This window comes from Echinops telfairi, unplaced genomic scaffold (assembly GCF_000313985.2).
Source record: "Echinops telfairi isolate 266 unplaced genomic scaffold, ASM31398v2 ScPeMD7_2291;HRSCAF=2852, whole genome shotgun sequence".
In the NCBI taxonomy this organism is placed as follows: Eukaryota; Metazoa; Chordata; class Mammalia; order Afrosoricida; family Tenrecidae; genus Echinops; species Echinops telfairi.
The window spans coordinates 36,995,457-37,013,620 of NW_022106189.1; the positions used below are offsets into that span (position 1 = coordinate 36,995,457).

At 60.1% G+C, this 18,164-nt stretch overlaps 3 protein-coding genes across 4 annotated transcripts in view; 1 reads left to right on the forward strand and 2 right to left on the reverse strand.

The window, feature by feature from the left end:
- LOC101643293 (chymotrypsinogen 2) overlaps positions 1 to 8,987 on the forward strand; it is a 21,262-nt gene extending 12,275 nt beyond the window's left edge. The window contains exons 1-7 of the mRNA XM_004704542.2: positions 6,101 to 6,152; positions 6,770 to 6,873; positions 6,948 to 7,027; positions 7,332 to 7,410; positions 7,718 to 7,898; positions 7,991 to 8,124; positions 8,774 to 8,987. Of these exons, the coding sequence (XP_004704599.1) occupies positions 6,101 to 6,152; positions 6,770 to 6,873; positions 6,948 to 7,027; positions 7,332 to 7,410; positions 7,718 to 7,898; positions 7,991 to 8,124; positions 8,774 to 8,935 (792 nt within the window). The 3' untranslated portion in view covers positions 8,936 to 8,987. Of the gene's footprint in view, positions 6,153 to 6,769; positions 6,874 to 6,947; positions 7,028 to 7,331; positions 7,411 to 7,717; positions 7,899 to 7,990; positions 8,125 to 8,773 lie in introns of the transcript that reaches the window.
- On the reverse strand, positions 224 to 3,363 carry LOC101650541 (chymotrypsinogen B-like). Its single transcript, XM_004704790.2, has 6 exons — positions 2,664 to 3,363; positions 1,183 to 1,286; positions 1,008 to 1,087; positions 840 to 918; positions 513 to 693; positions 224 to 402 (listed from the first exon to the last, which is right to left on the reverse strand). The coding sequence occupies exons 1-6, from the start codon at positions 2,713 to 2,715 to the stop codon at positions 224 to 226; spliced, it is 675 nt and encodes a 224-aa protein (XP_004704847.1). The 5' UTR covers positions 2,716 to 3,363.
- A 3,516-nt stretch (positions 8,988 to 12,503) lies between the features above and the next one.
- The window catches only part of BCAR1 (BCAR1 scaffold protein, Cas family member), a 19,543-nt gene continuing 13,882 nt past the window's right edge, over positions 12,504 to 18,164 (reverse strand). For both annotated transcript variants that reach the window (XM_045293772.1, XM_004704541.3), the window contains exons 5-7: positions 16,755 to 17,840; positions 15,816 to 15,905; positions 12,504 to 13,501 (exon numbers count right to left, since the gene is read on the reverse strand). In XM_045293772.1, coding sequence (XP_045149707.1) covers positions 12,989 to 13,501; positions 15,816 to 15,905; positions 16,755 to 17,840 — 1,689 coding nt within the window. In that variant the 3' untranslated portion in view covers positions 12,504 to 12,988. The remainder of the gene's footprint in view (positions 13,502 to 15,815; positions 15,906 to 16,754; positions 17,841 to 18,164) is intronic.

Here is an 18,164-nt window from a genome sequence, read left to right on the forward strand (position 1 = left end):
GGGGGAGGAAGGGTGTGTTACCATCTGTGGAAGGGGGTGCTGGGCCTTCGTGTGCCCAGATGTGGGGTCCGGGAAGGTATGGTGGGGTGCAGATGTGCATCGCTCCCTCGGGGACGAGGCCTGGGGGCAGGGGGCGCACCACCAACCCCCTCCAGCCTGGGCACTGTCTGAAAAGTGGGCTGAAGCCCACCTCTGGGGAGCGTGCATAACCGGGAGCCCTCGGTTAGCTGAAAGCCTTCGGGGGGCGGAATGGGGGGTGGGGCGGTACCATGCAGGAGGAGACGCCGCTGGCGCCTGCGCAGACCATCACGTCGGTGATCTTGCTGCCCCAGTACTTCTTGCAGTCAGCGTTGGACAGCAGGGGCAGGGCCGCCTGCTGCAGCTTCTCCGGGGTTTTGATGGCTGGAGGCCAAGGGGTCTGGGTCAGGGTCTGTCGGAGGATGCACAGGGCCCCTGGAGACACCTGCCCTCCCCCTACACACTTCATCGGGCTCCCCTGGATGCCCGCTCACCGTTGTACTTGGTCCTGCCCCAGCCAGTGGTGGCGCAGAGGGAGCCGGCAGGGAAGTCATCCTGGGCGCTGGGCAGGCAGACAGCGGACACGGTCTGGGAGAAGCGGGCGGGTGTGGCCAGCTTCAGCAGAGTGATGTCGTTGCCGACGGTGAACATGTTGAACTTGGGGTTCTTGAAAACCTGGGCGGCGCAGGCAGAGTTAAGTCAGGGGTCTGCGGGTTCCCGGAAAGATTTCATTCTGGGGGGCAGGCCCTTTCACTGGACAGACCCTCCCAGGAGCCGCACAGGAAGGAGGCTTCTGAGCAGTCTTCCCCGGAGGGATGTACCTGGGCGATCTTCAGCACCTGGATGTCCTCGGCGTCAGAGCCCTGGTCAAACTCGCCAGCCACGACCACGTGGGAGGTCCTAGGCAAATACATGGGGAAGGGGCGTTGAAGGCCATGAATGCACTCTGTTCCCCACCCCCAACGAACCTGAGCCCAGCCAGGTCTCACCTGACCCCGCAGTGGGCGGCAGTGACCACCCAGTCCTCGCTGATCAGGGAGCCTCCGCAGAAGTGGAAGCCGGTGTTGTCCTAGGGAGGGAAGGGGGTGGTCAGCGACTTCTCCCTAGGCAGTGTGCCCCCAGCCTGGGCCATACCGTAACAGGGGGCCCGCAACCCATACGCACCTGTAGGGACACCTGCCAGGGCCAGGAGCCGGGCACAGCATCCTCTCCATTGACAATCCTGGACAGGCCACTCAGCACAGGTTCGATGGAGGGAATACCGCAGCCTGTGGGGCAGCGGGAGAGGGCTGAGTCCAGGAGCCAAGGGGTCCCCAAACCCCCAGCCTCAGGTCAGCTGTCCCCACCAGAGCCCATTAGGTGGCTCCCTCTTCTAGCCCCAAGGATTCCACCCCCTCCCCCAGACACAGGCAGCTAAGCCCAAACAGCCCTCTGGGGTGGCAGCTGGGTCAGCCTGCTTGGAGAAGCCAGGGTGCCCAGCTCAGCTCCCAGGCCACCCTGCTGTCCCGGCGGAGCTGAGGCCCAGAGCGACTGCCCCCCATCCTCAGTGACCTGAGGCCAGCTTCACAGGTCGGATCTCTCCCCCCTAGACTGGCAGGTCCCAGGGGACTCTAGAAACAACGCTGACACTGGCTGAAGGGGACGAGCACTCAGCTGTGCTCGCTTGCGTGGCAGTCTGTTTCCGTCACAGCCACCACGCAGGGAACTAGTCCCTGGGCAGTGTTTCTGTCTCCACGATTCAGTGAGGGGCCTTCCGGCTCCACACCACAGGGGGTAGGGAAGACACTGGGGGCATCTGTGAAGGAGAAGCAAGCCTGGGTGGCCCCTCGGCCTCGGCGCACTGCGCCCAGGGAGCTGAGTAGGTGCACTCCTCACTGCCCAGTGGCCGGGCACCTGCTCCTGGCCTCGCACACCCACACGGACTCTTTTTAAGGACCCAATATCAAGTAGAACTTGTGTGGGTGCGCAGGCTGTGACCAGCTGGACTCCTGGGGCCAGGGAAGGCGCATTACAACCGGAGCAGATGGCTGTAGCCTTTACGTATAGGATTTAAAAACCCCCAATGCCTGTGTTGCTTATGGGTAAAGTGGAATGAAGGTATTTTAAAAACCTGCAGAGAAACAGGGCTGCTAGTGCGTTCTGGCTGTTAAAGATACAAGTGGAGCCAATCTGATGAGTGAGCAGCCGGCTGGCCGGCCAACCTGCGGGCTGTGTCAGGAAGGCCCCCAAACGCTCAAGCCAGCGACCGGCATGGCACACCTCCCCAAAGGGAAGCAGTTGCAGCCGTCGGACTCGAGGTAAGCTAACCAGTGCCTGACCAGTATGGCCAGACGAGGTTGTTCCAGTCTTCGAACAGTCCTTGGTGGGAGAAAGAAAGGTTCCCTGGCCCTGCTAGCTGTGAGTGGATCATCTGGGACAAGGAAGCAAAGCCAGGCCATGTATCCCCTGCCTCTGTATGCACCTCAGCCCCCCGAACTCCATGGTGCACTCAAAGACCAGAGGAGCCAGGCTTCTCTCCTCTGCCCCCCAGCATAGGGCAGCGGGAGGGCCCCAGAGGCCTCCTCCCCAGTGCAGCCTCAACCCGCCCTCCAAGGCCGGCCTCCAGCTACGCTGGGACCTGGACTTGGGTCTGCAGGGACTCTCACCGAAGGCGGCCCCCACGAGGGCAAAGCAGCAGAGGAACCAGAAGCTAGCCATGGTGCTGTGGTCAGGAGGGAGATGTGGGGCTCTCTGCTGAGGGCCCCTTCTTATCCCCTGGGGGGGTGCCCAAGCCCCGCCCAGCCCCAGGGCCTGAGACCCACCCCCACATGGTCATTCAGGGACCTTGGGCGATAAGCAGGGCCCTCAAACCGGTCTGGCACTCAGCCGGGGCCATCCAGCTCCTGGGAAAAGGGGCAGCTGTGGGCCTCGCAGGGACTGCTCAGTGGTCATGCTCGTGCCACAGGACAAGCCGGTGTGTCTCCGTGCCTTGGGGGCCACTCAGCTCCTACCAGCAGGGAAATGACCCTGTAACCTCAGGAACTGCCCACACCCAGGGGCCTTGGCAGGGAGTCCTGTGTATCCCACAGCAGCCACTGCCGCCTCGGGGCTGATTCACCACGTAGACGGATCACGATGTAAAGCTCCTTCCCCGTAAGGTGGGGCTTTGATTCTGCACCATGAGAGGACACACTGAGGAAGCAAAGCTCCCTACCAGACTGGGGCAGAACCCTGAGAAATGGGTGGGTAGAAGGAGTGAGAAAAGGGGGAGGTGTTGGAAACTGACCAGTGATGCTGGGGACCAGCTGACGGACCCCACGTCCTGCCAGGAGCCTGGCACTGTTCAAGGCACCCAGGCCTGGTGTGAGCTAGACGAAACCCACCCACCCTCTGCCCAGAGCCAAGTCCAGCGCAGAGCAACCTTCCAGGGCACTAGGCCCAGTCCACAGGGGTTCTGAGCCTGTACGCCGCTGTGGGAGCAGACAGCCTTGCCGTTCTCCTGTGCAGCCCAATGCCTGACCCAGTGCACAACTAGGTCTCTTCTGAAAGACAGGCAGTGGACCAGCTGCCTGGGATAGTGTAAACTCAGCATGGTGGTGATGCTGTCGATGGAAGGCCAGGGCCACTCGGTAGCGTTTTGCATATTTGCCACTGTGTTTATACCTGAGGAAGTCCTTTGGCTCTCAGGCCAGCCTACTCAAAGTAGGCTGTGAGGTGAGGTTCCTTAGGGGCCGAGTGGGAGGGTTGCTACCATCATTCCCCTCCAGACCACACTGGGTTCTCAGGGAGGAGTGCCTGCGGTGGCGAACTGTGAAGGTGGAGGGGGCTAACTTCTCTGCCCTTCAGCAGTCCTGTGAGGATGAGGTGCCCGAGACCCTGACCGAACTATGGGTCTGAGCTGTGGAGCACAGGTGGCTTACCTCCAAGTCTGGTGCGTGAGAAGCACAAATCCCTACTGTGTAGTCACGTCCGTCATGTCTCTGGCAAGAAAGCCATCTTCAATGACAAAATACCATGACCATGGTGCCGGCTGTCTGCCAGGTGTCCCACAGGCCCTCCCCCCTTCCCCTGGCTGCCCTGGGATGGACCCTCAGGCAGGGATGCTCTGGGCTCACCCAAGGGAGAGACTACTGGGAGACGAGGCCGAGAGCGAGTAGGAGCACATAGGAGTCAGTGCTTGCTTCCCTGGGTCCCATGGCCGACTCCCTGCCCGCCCCTTCAGCACTTGGTGAGTGGGGCAGTCTCCCACTGTGCTATCCTGGGTGCCCCGAGGCCCTGCAACAGCATTGTAAAAAATCCAATGACCACTTGGGCCATCTGTGTGGCCAGGACTGGTAATACAGTGGCCACCAAAGCATGGTGAATCCTCCACCTCACATCTGAGAGCCAGAGCCGAGTCAGAATTTGGGGGGGGGGGGGCTACGGGACATGGAGCCCAGGGAAAGCCTGTGTGTTGTCAACTTGAGCTATGCGGCACCTGGGCTGCGGCCGTGCCGAGTCCTGTCTGAGGGGCGCAGAGCTCAGCCTGGGGCCGAGGGAAGGGGTCCCGCAGGGCAGTGGAGGTTCAGGGTTTGGAGGATGGTGGTTAACTGATGCCGGGGGACCAGGGAGAAGAGGCAGGGGAGGTGGTCTTCAGCTTGTTGAAGGGAGCATTCGGGCACCATTCGTAAATGCTCGAAGACTTAGGTGAGGACAGTAATTACTGAATGATCACTACCTGCACCTGAACAACAGGTCTGGGTTTACTAATTGTGTCCGTGTGAGAAAGGGCACAGGGCACAGTGTTGCCAGCGAGAGATTAGTGGACTGTTCTGGCAGCTTTATGAAGCTTTGAAATGTTCAAAACGATCTTGAGAGTGTATCCCTCCACCTAATTCACACACAATAGAAAATTCATAAAAACAATGGGAAAAGGTGAAAGACCAAAATAAACTAGCTTGAGGGTCAAAAGAGAAACTAAAAAGTCAATTTCATGTGGCAGGCATCCTCCCTTCTGGGGCGGCTGTGGCCAAGGAGCCAGGGTAGGTTCCCTGACACCAACTATTCCAAGGTGACTTCAAAGCGGACTGTCACATGTGAGGCAAGAGGTCGCCCAGGGCGACAATGGCTCTGCCAGTGTGGCCCTTGGGCACCTGACCCAGCAGAGGTGGGGAAAGAACAGGGCAGGGGTCCAATCCTTGTTGGGCTATTAAATCAGGCAGGTTCCAGGCCTCCCACCTGCATCTAAAACTGACACCTGGGCTTTTCCTCTCAGAGGGAGTTTGGGGAAGGGGTGCTCTTCAAGGTCCTGTGGTTGGGGGGAAGCAGGAATAGCCATGCTGGGCGCAGGACTGTGAGATTCAGCACGGGGCGGGGTGGGGGGGACAGCACCTGGCACCAGGGCTCACCGTTCCTCAGCTCCAGCTGTGCTTATTCCCAAAGCCTTGGCCACCTGGGGAGAGTACAAGTCAGGCTGGCAGGGCCAGCTGGTGGCTCCCATGGCCATGGGGCAGCCCAGGGCTGCTGGGACACGGCTCCCTCCCCGCAAAGCATGAAGGCCACCCCACTCCCACGCCCTGGTTGGGGCAGCGTCCGTTCTCCATGCTGTCACCCAGGCCTGCTGCCTAACATGACCTCCAGCTGGCTCTCACGGAAGGCAGGATGTCTCCTGGGTGGCACGCTGACACGGGGGTCATAGCCCAGCGACCACTGAAGTATCCCAAAGGCAGGGGAGAATTGTGGCCGCCAGACCCCCAAGCCCACATCCATGGCTGTCCTGACCAGACTACCTGATCGGCTGGCTCCCAGCCCCTGGGGACTGGGCTGGGCTCAGAGGCCTTTTTGCCAGGCTGGCCTGCAGCCCCAACCTCTGCCTCTTGGCTGTGGGTCAAGGGTCACCCAGTCCAGTCCTGCCTTCGATTTTGGCATTGGCAACCTGGCCCAGGGGCAGCTGTGGCTTCTCCCAGGCTGGGCTCCTGCACACCCTTCCTGTGGGCGTTCTGCAGCGAGCCTCCCCCTCTCCCTCCCCCCCCCCCCCCCCCCCCCAGGGCTTCAGATACAGCCCGGCCTGAGTATATAACAGGGCAAGCCGGCCCTGGTGTCTCACAGCTCCCGAGGCAGCACCATGGCATTCCTCTGGCTTCTCTCCTGCTTCGGCCTCCTGGCCTCTGCCTTTGGTGAGGGCCTGGTGGCCAGAGGCTGGGTGGGTCTCCCCCAGGGCAGGCCAGCAGCATGGGGTGTGAGACTGGGCCCTGGGCTCAGCACTCTGCTCAGAGCATCCCAGAATAGGTGCAAACGGCCCTGGGGAAGTGTACCGAAGCTGGGCACCCTGTGCCGGGCATGGGAGTCCAGTCTTGGGGGGCAGACACGCTCTGTGCTGAGGCTATGAATTGGCTGGTGGACTCACGTCTGCTCACCAAGGGCTCATGGTGCCTGGGCAGAGCCAGCGCTGTACCTGCCAACTCTGAACCCTGATGGTGTGAGTTCTGCAACTCACAAACCCTGTTTTGTCGATGAACCAGACTCAGGGAGGTCTTGCTAGAGGTAGAGACAGGCCTGGACTCGAATGCAGAGAGCCCAGCCTCAGCCCTTGCCCACCTCGCCCAGCCATCCCCAGGGTCCGGCTGCACTCCAGCCTGGCCGGGACTGACCAGCTGCCTCGGAGATTCTAGACAGGAGGCAGGCAGGGCAGGCTTCTGAGGCGGTGGGGTAAGAGCCGGGTCCCAGGGACTGGGGAGGTGGGACCATCAGGGTGGGGAATTAGTGCCAACCTTGGCCTGACCTTTCACCCTAGGCTGTGGGGTTCCCACCATCCAACCCGTGCTCAGCGGCCTTGCCCGAATTGTCAATGGGGAAGATGCTGTCCCTGGCTCCTGGCCATGGCAGGTGTCCCTGCAGGTGAGAGACCAGGGTGGCTGGGGGGCTTTCAGCCAGGCCACCATGGACACTGACCCAACCTCCTCCTCCCCCAGGACAGCACCGGCTTCCACTTCTGCGGGGGCTCCCTGATCAGCGAGGACTGGGTGGTCACTGCAGCCCACTGCGGGGTCAGGTGAGGCTGGCTCTACAGGCAACGCATGTGGGAGGGAGGACCCTCAGCCTGAGTACAATTCTTTGACTTGAGACTCAGTTTCTCTATCTGGAAAATTAGAAAGCACCACTCCTCCCCATTTCCCAGGGTGGTGGGGCAGGACAACCACACAGGCTTAGATAGCAGGCATCAACCTGTGTGCACACACTCGGAGGCTCACCTGATGGGCACACCTGAACATTTGCGCTCCCACACGTACCCAAGGCATCCCTGAAGTGCCCCCATATCATGGCAAGAACCCCCTACTTTCTATGGCCCTCTCTAGAACCTCCCACCGGGTCGTGGCTGGAGAGTTTGACCAGGGTTCAGATGCCGAGGACATCCAGGTGCTGAAGATTGCCCAGGTACGATGATCAAGGAGTCCAGGTGTGAGGCAGGCAGGAGAGGGATCAAGGTGGGGTGTGGTCCAGGCCAAAAACTTCCCTCCCCAGGCCCTTCCAGATCACCTGAAAGCCCGCTGGACAAGACAAGCCCAGCAGAAAGGGCACAGGGGCAGGCTTTCCACAGATGCAAGGCTTCCCTGGCTCCTCTGGGCTCTGGGGACACGGGAGCTGCAGGCTGCTGTCCACAGAGGCAACTGCGGTGATAGAAAGCCAGGGACCAAAGCTCCCTCCATACCTCCCACTGCACCTGTCCCCCCCTCTGCCGCAGGTCTTCAAGAACCCCAAATTCAACATGTTCACCATCAACAACGACATCACTCTGCTGAAGCTGGCCACACCCGCCCGCTTCTCCCAGACCGTATCTGCTGTCTGCCTGCCCAGCGCCCAGGATGACTTCCCCGCCGGCTCCCTCTGCGCCACCACTGGCTGGGGCCTGACCAAGCACACCAGTAAGTGAAGGCCGTGGCTGTGGGGGCAAGTGGGAGGTATGGGCCACCAGGCAGGGTGGGGCCACAGGTACTGATCACCCCTGTCCTCACAGACGCCAACACCCCTGAGAGGCTGCAGCAGGCGGCCCTGCCCCTCCTGTCCAATGCCGACTGCAAGAAGTACTGGGGCAGCAAGATCACGGACCTCATGGTCTGCGCCGGTGCCAGTGGCGTCTCCTCCTGCATGGTACAGCTGGGACTCTGCCCAGAGGGGTGGGTTCAGGGGAGCTTGAGCCAGAGTCTCAGGCAGGGAGAGGGGATACAGGAACTGCAGGTGTGCTCTCCAGGGGCACCTGCCCACACAGTTGGGGAAGCAGGATTCTTGGGGGACCCAGGGCCTCAGAGGAAGGTCAGTCTAGGATAGATCTCACCATTTGGTTGGTCCTCTTGAGAACTCCTCTTGGGAGTTGTGCAGTGTGCAGCCTGTGGCCCGAACATGGAGGCTGAGTCTCAGCTCTACCTAACTCTGGTTAGTCCAGTCAGAAAGGAGACTGTGAAGGACCCTGGGTGCTAAAAACGGTTAGTCCCCAAAGCTGCGATCTGAAAGTTGGTGCTCAGAGTTCAACCAGAGGTGTCCTGCAAGAGAGGGCTGGCCAGCTACTTCCCCAAAACCCATACTGAAAACACGGCAGAGCACAGTTCCACTTGGACACACCTGGGTTCACCAAAGTTGGACCCTTTTCATTACTGTGGACCCTGGCACAAGGCCTGAGCCAGACTTGGCTGAGTGAAACCTCAGTAGGAGCTGCGAAGTTACCATCAGAGGCTAGTGAGTGTCGGGCCCTGCAGCCAGCACCTCTGAGTGGCCATGACAAACCTTCTCTCCTTCCCTGCAGGGTGACTCCGGCGGCCCCCTGGTCTGCAAGAAAGACGGTGCCTGGACCCTGGTGGGCATTGTGTCCTGGGGCAGTAGCACCTGTTCCACCTCCAGCCCCGGCGTGTATGCTCGTGTCACCAAGCTGATGCCCTGGGTGCAGGAGATCCTGGCCGCCAACTGAGCCTGCAGCCCCTCCTCCCATCCTAAGCCCCCAGTAAATGTATGGAAACATGCCTGTGGCGTCTGGTTTGTCTGTGTCCCATGTCCGCCGTTGAGGCATCTTGGCTCCTGGACGGTGGACCTTCTCTGGGTTTGGTGGAGGCTCTCAGGGGTCCCTCCCCCTCCCCTAGCGCCAGGTCCAGCTCCCCAGAGTGGGGCCAGGCCATGGGAGAGCAGAGGTGCAGAGATGACCTGGGCAGGGGCCCCCTCACCCCTGTCTCTGAACCTCTTGAGCATTTGCCTGTGGCCCAGGCCATGCTGGAACCAGGGGCCCTGTCAGCTAAGGACTCTTGTTGTGGCAGAGATGGGGCGCCTGGGAGTACGGCGGGGTCCATCTGGCAGGTGCATGCAATCCGCTGGCCATGCACCAGGGTCTTTTTAGAACCACCTCCAAGGTCTCCCCTCTGGTTCAGGAGTTTGGGTGGGCTCGGCAGGCCCCAGCTGACTCCAATGCCCTTGAGGAGGAGGTCCCAGTGCTCAGACAGGTGGACCTCAGCAGGGGCACCAGCTTACTAGGGTGGTCAGACCCTCCATTTCCCCTTCATCCTCACAGCCACCTCCCTCACACACACACCCCTTGGCCCTTGACTGGTCCTGCCCACATCTGTGACCCACAGAAACCCCTAAACCTCAACGAGACATGCCTGGGTTCCTCCTTGTCCCCCCAATCCTCAGACACCCACCCGAGAGGTTACCCCAGCTCTTCCATCCTCTAGGTCTGCTGCCAAGTACTGTGGATATCTCACCTGCCCCTCCACCCCTGGGAACCGGGTAACCCCAGTCTGTGTCCTGGGAACCCACAAAACCTTCCAATCAGCTCCAAGGTGTGAGAATGTCAGGGACCCCAGGCCCAGGGGCTGAGGCAGGGACTGGCACCACCCCATGGTTCCTAGCTCAACCTGGCTTCCGGGTGCTCTGGGTCCCTGAGGGTGACTGCTGAGCAAGTGGGTGGGGGCTGAAGGCTTGGAAGGGGGCAGACTCAGGAACCATCCATGCTCCGCCTCCAGCCCTGCCCTCTTGGGGCACCATCAGCCAACCAGGCACTCTGGCCCCGCCCCTGTGCTGCGGGGTCCTCTCTTCCACTGATCTGAGTGCCCTGTCCAGAATTGTCAATGGGGTGCAGCTGTCCCAGCTCCTGGCCCTGGCAGGTATCCCTGCAGGTGAGGGGTAGGAAGAGAGACGGCAGATGAGCTTCCTCTGCAGGGCGCAGGCGGAATGACACACTTCCCTACTCCCAACCGCAGCCGGAAACCCACCAGCCCGGCCTACACACTCTGGCTTAGTACGCGCGGGGCCTCATCGCCCAGGTGCGAAATGGAGGCGCAGAGTGAGAAGGGGTGTACCAAGATCACCCTGAGATGACTCAGCCTCTCTCTCCCACCACCTCTGAGGTGCAGCAGGTGGGGAGCCGGGCTCAGAGGGGCGGCGGCGGGGCCCGAAGCTGCGGGAGTCCACTTGCCACTGCCCCTGCCCTCTGGCCTCGCGGCTCCGAGCGCCTCTGCCCCAAACTGTCTTCGCTTTCCTTCCAGTGACATGCCTTTAAGACACAAGGCCTCGGTTTTGATCGTTTAAAAAGAGAAGTGCGCGCCTTCTAGCGACGTGTGGAAAAGTAGAGACATTCCATCTCGCCACGGTCCCATGCGCTTTGGTCCCACGTTCCCGCCGCGCCCGCCCCGACCCCGTCGCCTGCCGGCTCCCTCCCTCGGCGTCCCGACGGCCTAGCGGGGCTGTACCTCTCGGGGGCGGCGGGGCCTAGTTCCAGCCGCGCCTCAATCATCCCACCGCTGCAAAATCCACTCCTGGAAACCCGGCACGCACGCCTGAAACCCACGGTGGGTGACAGGGGACAGAGGTTGCGCGTGAGCCTGCCCTAAGTGACCTGTGGGACGCGGGTGCCCGCGCGGGGACTCTCGTCAACGCGGCGTCTCCGCCCGCACAGCAGGCCCCCGGAAGCGAGCCCGCGCACCGGAAGTGCACGCCCTGCCCCGGAAGAGAAGGCGTAAGTCCCACCCCCCCGTGCCACGGCCGCCTCCGCATTGCCCCCGTTTTGCTGGCCACTGTCCGGTGCGGGCCTGAGGAATCGAAAGCATCGCGGGAGCGCAGGCCCTCGGCCCCTCACGGAGCTGGGATGGTCGGCCGACGGGTCCTAACCCCACTCTCCCCCTCCAGCCACCGGATCCTCCCGACTGACGACGGGGTCCGCACTGCCCACCCCTTCCCCGCAGTTAGGCTTCCCAGGGCGCCCACTAGCCAGGTGTGGACGCGGGTGCGTGGGCGCTGCACCTGCGCACCAGCCCATGGAGCCTGCGAGTCCACATCTGTCATTTCTCTGTAACCCCGCTCCTAGACGCCGCCAGGTCAGAGCGCACAAGGGCCCCAGCACCCCCTCCCACACCTGACAAGTCCTCCCCCTGCAGGCGATTCAGCACCTGGACCTCAACTAGAAACAAAGGCTCCTTCACAGTCACCGTCTGCAGCAGCATCTGCAGCCTCTTAAGCCCCGAAAGAGGCCGGGCTTCTCCTGCACTACAGTCAGGAAGACTAGGAGCTGTCTGCACCTCTCTGCCTTCCCTGCAAACTGGGCGTGAAGAACACGGGGTCAGCTCACTCTCACTCGGAGCTGGAGACTCCCTGTGTGGTTGGAGCCCATCAAAACGAACTGGTTCACAGAAAGGACAACCAGGGCTGCCGCTGTCAGGTGGACTGTATGATCTGACTGATAGGGAAAGATGGCATGTGTGTCTTTGAGCTGCACGCGGGAGGGATTTTTAAAAATACACTGATCATCCAACACTGTGGAGAGGCCAGTGTCGGGGGCAGCGGGGAGGGAAGGACAGGGACCTCCTAGGTGTTTATTTTCCTTGTCACCAAATGTGTGACCTGGGTACAAGAGTTTCCAGAAACCAAATGAGCCCACCTGCCCTTGCCCTCCTCCACGAACCCGAGAGGAACTGCCTGGTCCTTCACATTGTCCTCGTGGTGGGGGCCTGGCCCGGGGCTGATGTCACAAGGCATAGAGGAGCTAACTTCGCTGGAGTCCCCTCTGGGGAGCTGAGGCCAAGAGCCTGCTCCAGTTCTCTGTGGAGAGGAAGCCAGCCCAGGGCAGGACTGAGTGCAGCTGCTCCTGCTCAGCTCTCCCACCCCTCCCTTCCCCACGCTTTGTCCAGACCAAGAGGGCCAGGATGAGGGCAGAGGGACTTAGCCCCCAGGCAAGGCCTGAAACCTGTACCTCACTGGGCCTGCTCTGCACATGGGCAGACCCTGTATATACGTATACCTCTGCTTGCCTGCAGGAGGCCCCGGGGGACCTCCTCCCCCCACCCAGACATGAAGGCTGTCCCATGCAGCTTGATCAACAACACCTTGGAAATACCACAAGCAAAGGCAGCCCTCACCACCCATCCCCGTCACCCGCCATCCCCGTCACCACCCATCCCCGTCACCCGCCATCCCCGTCACCCGCCATCTCCACTCCACGTTGCCCTTCTCGCCCATGGGCCCTGCCTCTGCCTCATGCATCACGGGAGTAATAGTTTTGAAACTTTATTTAAATGTAGACTATTAGTCAAATGATTTGGAAAATCAATAATGAAAAATAGTTCTTTAAGGTTTTCCTCTGGTGCAGACAGGGCACACACCACATGTTCTTTCCCTGTCGGGGGTTTGGCAGGACACAGGGACTCAGGTCACCCCAGGGGTCACACACGAGGACCTGCCACATCCCTGACCTGGCCCTGTGTTGGCAGCCACCCCACCCTCGACTTCTGGCCCGCCCCAGGCAACAGTGCTATGGGCATACACACCCCACCCTCCTACCCCCGGACTTGGCTCCTGGAGACCAGCTCTGTGTGACTTCTCCATCCCACATCCTGCCCTGTCATAAGCATGTACCCATCCCTGGGCAGTCTGGGGCAGCCCGTCCCCAGCCTGTGGCCTGGCAATTCTCAGGATGGTGCCAGGGACAGCTCAGACCATTGCTGCCTCCCCACTGCCACCACCCTCTGGTCATCTGCCCTCAGGCAGCTGCCAGCTGGCCAAGGACCCGCCGGAACTGCTGGGTGCTGTGGCCCAGCTCCTTTACCCTGTCCACCATGTCCTGGGCAGCAGCAGGGGATGGGTACTGCAGGGCGGCAGCCTTGGTGGTGGCAACGATGCCACGCAGGAGGTCGCACAGCAGGTTGCTGTAGTGAGTCACCTGGCTGCGCACATCAGCTGCCTTGGCCTGCCGAGACAGGGTGTCCCCGATGAACACCAGCTTGTGGGCACTGAGGATGACGAACTTGCTGTGTGCCACGAAGATCTTGGGAGGCTGGTTGGTGGACACAGCGGTGAAGAAAGCATCCACCGCATTGGTCAGCGTGGTCAGGTTGGCCTCGCACTGCTCCAGGTAGAAGAGCAGCAGCTGCCGGTCCGAGGGTCCCAAGCCGCCCGCCCGCCCTGGCACCAGAGGCTGGGTGGGGGTCCAGTTGGCCAGGTCGTGATCGATGGGCCGTGACACCTCCTGCTCCAGTCGCTCAAACTGCTTCAGCTGGGGCAACAAGGAAAAGCGGGAGTGATCTTAGCAAAGCACAAGCAAGCGCAGGGCAAGCTGGTCCGTCACCTTCCTCCGGCAAGGGGCTGTGGTGGGACAGGCAGTCCCTGCGCCTGCCACTGGCGGAACCACCACCAGCTGTCCTTAGCCGCGAGAGGCCAGGTCCTTAAGACAAAGCAACTCTCCTGCCAGCCCTAGCTGTAGGGACCCATTTAACGCATGTGACATTCTCAAAATGGGGTGAAGGAAAAAAAAAAGCTCAAAACTTAAACACTGTGGGAGAGAAATTAGACTGTTAACCAAAAGGTTCACGGTTCAAATCCACCAGGCGTGCTGAGGAAGAAAGATGAGGCTGTCTGCTCCACTGAAGAGTTTCAGCCACCCGACTCCCTAAATGGGGGACTCCCTAAATGGGGAGTTCCCTGTGTCAGAATCCCCTAGGTGGCAGAGGTTTGGATTCGATTTTCAGGAGTCCACCAGGACTGCCAGTGACTGTTGCACCAATTCAGGCTCATGACGACCCCACGCATGGCAGAGCACAACTGCGCTCCAAAAGGTTCCCAGTGGTGGAGTGTTTGGCCATAGACTGCCAGGCCTTTCTTCTGCAGCACCTCTGGGTGGGCTTGACCCTCCAACCTTTCAGGTAGCAGACCAGTGCAGGAGCCATATGTCCCACCCAGGAAAGAGACACTAGTTTCCTGATTTCAATATTGGGATACAAGTACCTAAAGAGTAAGTCATTGGGATATTGGGAGGTTGGGCAGGGTGTAAACAGGACAATATTTACAATTTCTTGTAAATCTGTAAAATTTCCAAAATGCAAAGTTCAAAACAAAACAAAAAGCCTTATTTTAAAAGTAACCTAGAATACAAACATGGTAAAAAGGACTAAAAAAAAAAAAGGGCCAGAAACTGCCCGTCACCTCATGCAGCACAGAAATAGCTTCTGTTTTCGGTTATTAAAGTTGTGGTACGCTATCTCTCACAGCTCAGTACCAAAGAATTTACAGATGAAATGATACAATGTCTTAATTTGCTCCAAAATAACCGATAAGGTTTGCTTGGTTTGGCCGACACAGGATATGTTGTGCTGAAACTTGCCGGAACTGGGTGACAGGTCACTAAGGGCTCACTTTAGAATTTACAAATGTCTGGAAGCTCCCACCAGAAGATTTTCAAACAAAGGGAAAAGTACGGCACGTGGTATTTAGAAAAATATTCAGAAAATTAAAACACTGACACACACAAAAACATGAGGGCTGTTCTGGAAGGTTTTCATAATAGAGCCCCAGCGGGTGGGGCTCCTCTACCACCTGTGACCACGCCGCCTCTTTCACCTGATTCCCTCCCTGAGCAGCTCTGAAAGCACCTGTGGGACAGAAAAATCCCCACCCCACCCCAGCTGCTGTCGCTGGGGGCAGGCAGGCTGCGACCACCCAGGGGTGCGTGTAGCAGCGTCCTGCCAAGCCCAGACTGGGGGTGGGTTCATTCCGTCTAATCCAAGTGCAAGCTTTCAGTCCTTACCCACCCAAACCGTGGCCCCCCCACAACCCCTCCAATGAACCCCCGCAAGCCTCAGACTTTCCTGCTTGGGCAGCTACCTGCCTGCCCATGAGGCTTGGGACCCACTCTGGGGTCCTCTACTTTCTGGTTACATCACCTCCAGAATCAAAGTGCCCCCCACCCCCACCCCCAGAGGAGCTCTGTTGGGATGGCAGGTCCGGCTCTGGGCGGCTCAGGGATGAGGCTGCGCTCCTGTCATGTTACACAGGCTCGGAAACCCAATGGGCGGGTCTACCGAGTTGATTCTGATTCACAGGGACCCTGCAGACCAGGGAGGAACTGCCCTGTGGATGTCTAAGACTCACGCTTCATGGAAGTAGCAAGTCTGGCGGGTGGCTTCAAACTGCTGACTATGGGGTTAGCAGCCCGGTGTGTAACCCACAATGGCACCAGGGCTCCTGGAGTGGACATATTAAGTGGCCTTTAAAGACAATTCACGAAGCAGGCTTAATGCCATGGAAAACAGTCCAAGACACAAGCCAAGGCCTGCGCCCCGCCCCAGCATCGTCCCGACCCGAGGAGCCCCAAGAACAGCGGGGAGCCCCGAGAACAGCGGGGAGCCGGCCCTCTGCAGGCTCTGGTCCGCTCCTAGGACGCACCTGATAAGAGTGTCAAAGAGACTGTGATAAGACTTGTACGAGCCCCCAATGAAATGATTTTTTTTTAAAAGGTGTAAAATAACCAGACTGGATGTGGGCGGAGGCTGGGGAGGAGAGCCAGGGCTCCCACAGAGCCGTCAGGGCCTCACCTGCTGCAGCTCCAGCTGGCCCTTCCCCTGCCGCATGATGCTGTCTTTCTCCAGCAGCTCCTTCTGCGTCTTCTCAAACTCTTCCTTCCCCTGCGGGGAGACAAGCACAGGCTGAGACATAACCTCTCCTTCAGGACAAGCCAGCCTTGGGGCACAGCGATGGGGATCAGCCACCAGGTGGCACTGTGTGCACACATGTCCGTCACCTACAATTCCACACTCCCAGCGAGCTCCTCAATTCGTGGTGACCCTACAGGATGAGGTGGGATCCGGAGCTACAACTGCTCATGGGAGCAGAGTCTTGTCTTTCTCCTGTGGAGCTGCTGGTGGTGTCGAGCTTCTGACCTTGAGGTTAGCAGCCCAATACAACCCATTATGCCACCAGGGCGAAACAACAGTGATACCAGAGACAACTGCTGGCTACCCGCCCAGGCAAGTGAGCGTCCCTAAGCTGCTAGTGCAGCCTAGAAGTGGCCAGGCATAGGACGGTGCCCACTCTGCATGGCCACAGCCAGCCCTACCCACCCAGAGTCAAATCCAAACCTCTGCCCTCAAGCTAAAGTAGGCCCAGAAGCTTCATACACTCAGCCTGGACACGACCCCTGGACTTCTGCCTGAGAGACTGGCACCCATGTCCCAGGGGTCACCCACCTTCCCACCACCTGCGCCAGAAATGATCTCTTTACCACTCATCTCCCCCAAGGGCACTGGGCCACCACTGGACACCGAACTCAGGAGGTGCGTACTCGGCAGACACTGTGACTCCCAGGGGGAGGGGCAGCCAGCAGGTCACAGGGAGAGGAGAATATGGGATGGGCTTGTCAGCCCCATTCAGTGTCTGCCCCCCACGGTCCTATGGGTACATGGTGGGGAGGACACCCAGGGTCCCCAAGAGGGAGGGGTGGGAGCATCTTCCTAAGGGGCCAGGTGGGCACCCACCTGCAGGTGGACATAGTCATAGTCCTCCATCCAACCCCCCTCGCTGTTCTCGTACTGCCCATCTGGCGAGTCCTGGGAGGTAAACTTGGGGGGTGAGGGCAGAGGCCGTGACTGGATGCTGCAAGCCTTGTCAGCAGAGTTGGGGTGCAAGGTGCCACCCCCCTCGGGCCCTGTGGCAGGGGCCTTGGTCCTTCTGAAGATCAGTGAGGCATTGCCGTGCAAAAAGGAGGCCAGCTGCTTGGTGTCCTCGGGCACAGCCCGGGAGCAGGCCACTAGACGGTCCAGGTCCTCAGGTGTGGCCCCTGGGCCTCCTCGGCCAGTGTCGAGGGCCTGGCCATGGGCCACCAGTGTCTGGTGTACATCCTCCATCTTCTGCAGCTGCCGGCTGAGCTTGGCATGCAGGGTGCGGTCGGAAGTAGGGGCAGCGTTGCTGACCGCACTGCGGGCAAACTCCAGCAGCTCGTGCACAGCCCCCTGGACAGCAGCCACAGCGGCCCGCAGGTCCTGCCCCTGGAGCTCCTGAGGCTCCGGGGCACCACGCCAGCCCCCACCCCCCAGCAGGTCCAGGAGGTGGGCCACAGTGGCACTGACGGCCTGCTGCAGTCGGGACAGAGCCTCCATGGCCAGCTCCAGCTCCAGCGGCTCCCGGCCTGGTGCCACCACCTCCAGGGAGGACACCGACTGGCTGCTGCGTGTGCTGCCCGTGCTTGAGGCCGACAGGCGCTTGCTGTCAGCAGGGGCCTCACGCTCGGCTGGGGGGGGCACTGCGTACACGCCATCATCAGACACGGGGCCATTGGCCACCTCCGGTGGCAGCATCCGCTCCCGGGGCACATCGTAGAGGGTGTTGGGGCCCAGCCGCCGCAGGCCAGGGGGCACATCGTAGAGGTCAGGAGCAGGTGGGGGAACATCGTACACATCCTCAGTCGTCGGCAAGTCCGGAGGGGGTGCAGCCAAGATTAGCGGGTGGCGGGCCGGGTCGAAGGGCTTGGCCTTGGCAAAGGCAGGGGGCACGTCGTACGTCTCCTCGCGAAGCAGCACACCATCGGGCACATCCTTGCTGACTGATGGTGGAACGTCGTACACCTAGGGGGTTAAGCAGTGTCACTCAGTCACACTATAGTATGATGACCAGATTTTAACATTGGTAAAGCGAGACAAAAGCAGGACACCACTGATAAAAACGCATATCCTGGAGAAATAGCCAGATGGCAGCTGAAAACCATATACCCTACCTTGTCATGCATTCTTTCCAAAAATCGGGACTTTTTAAAAACGCTGCGGGATGTGGGAAAAATTGTTAAACACTGGGACTGCCCCGCTAAAAGCGGGACGTCTGGTCACCTTACACTATAGTCACCGTCACCACGTCATCACTCTCAGTCACAACACCACCATCGTCATCACTAT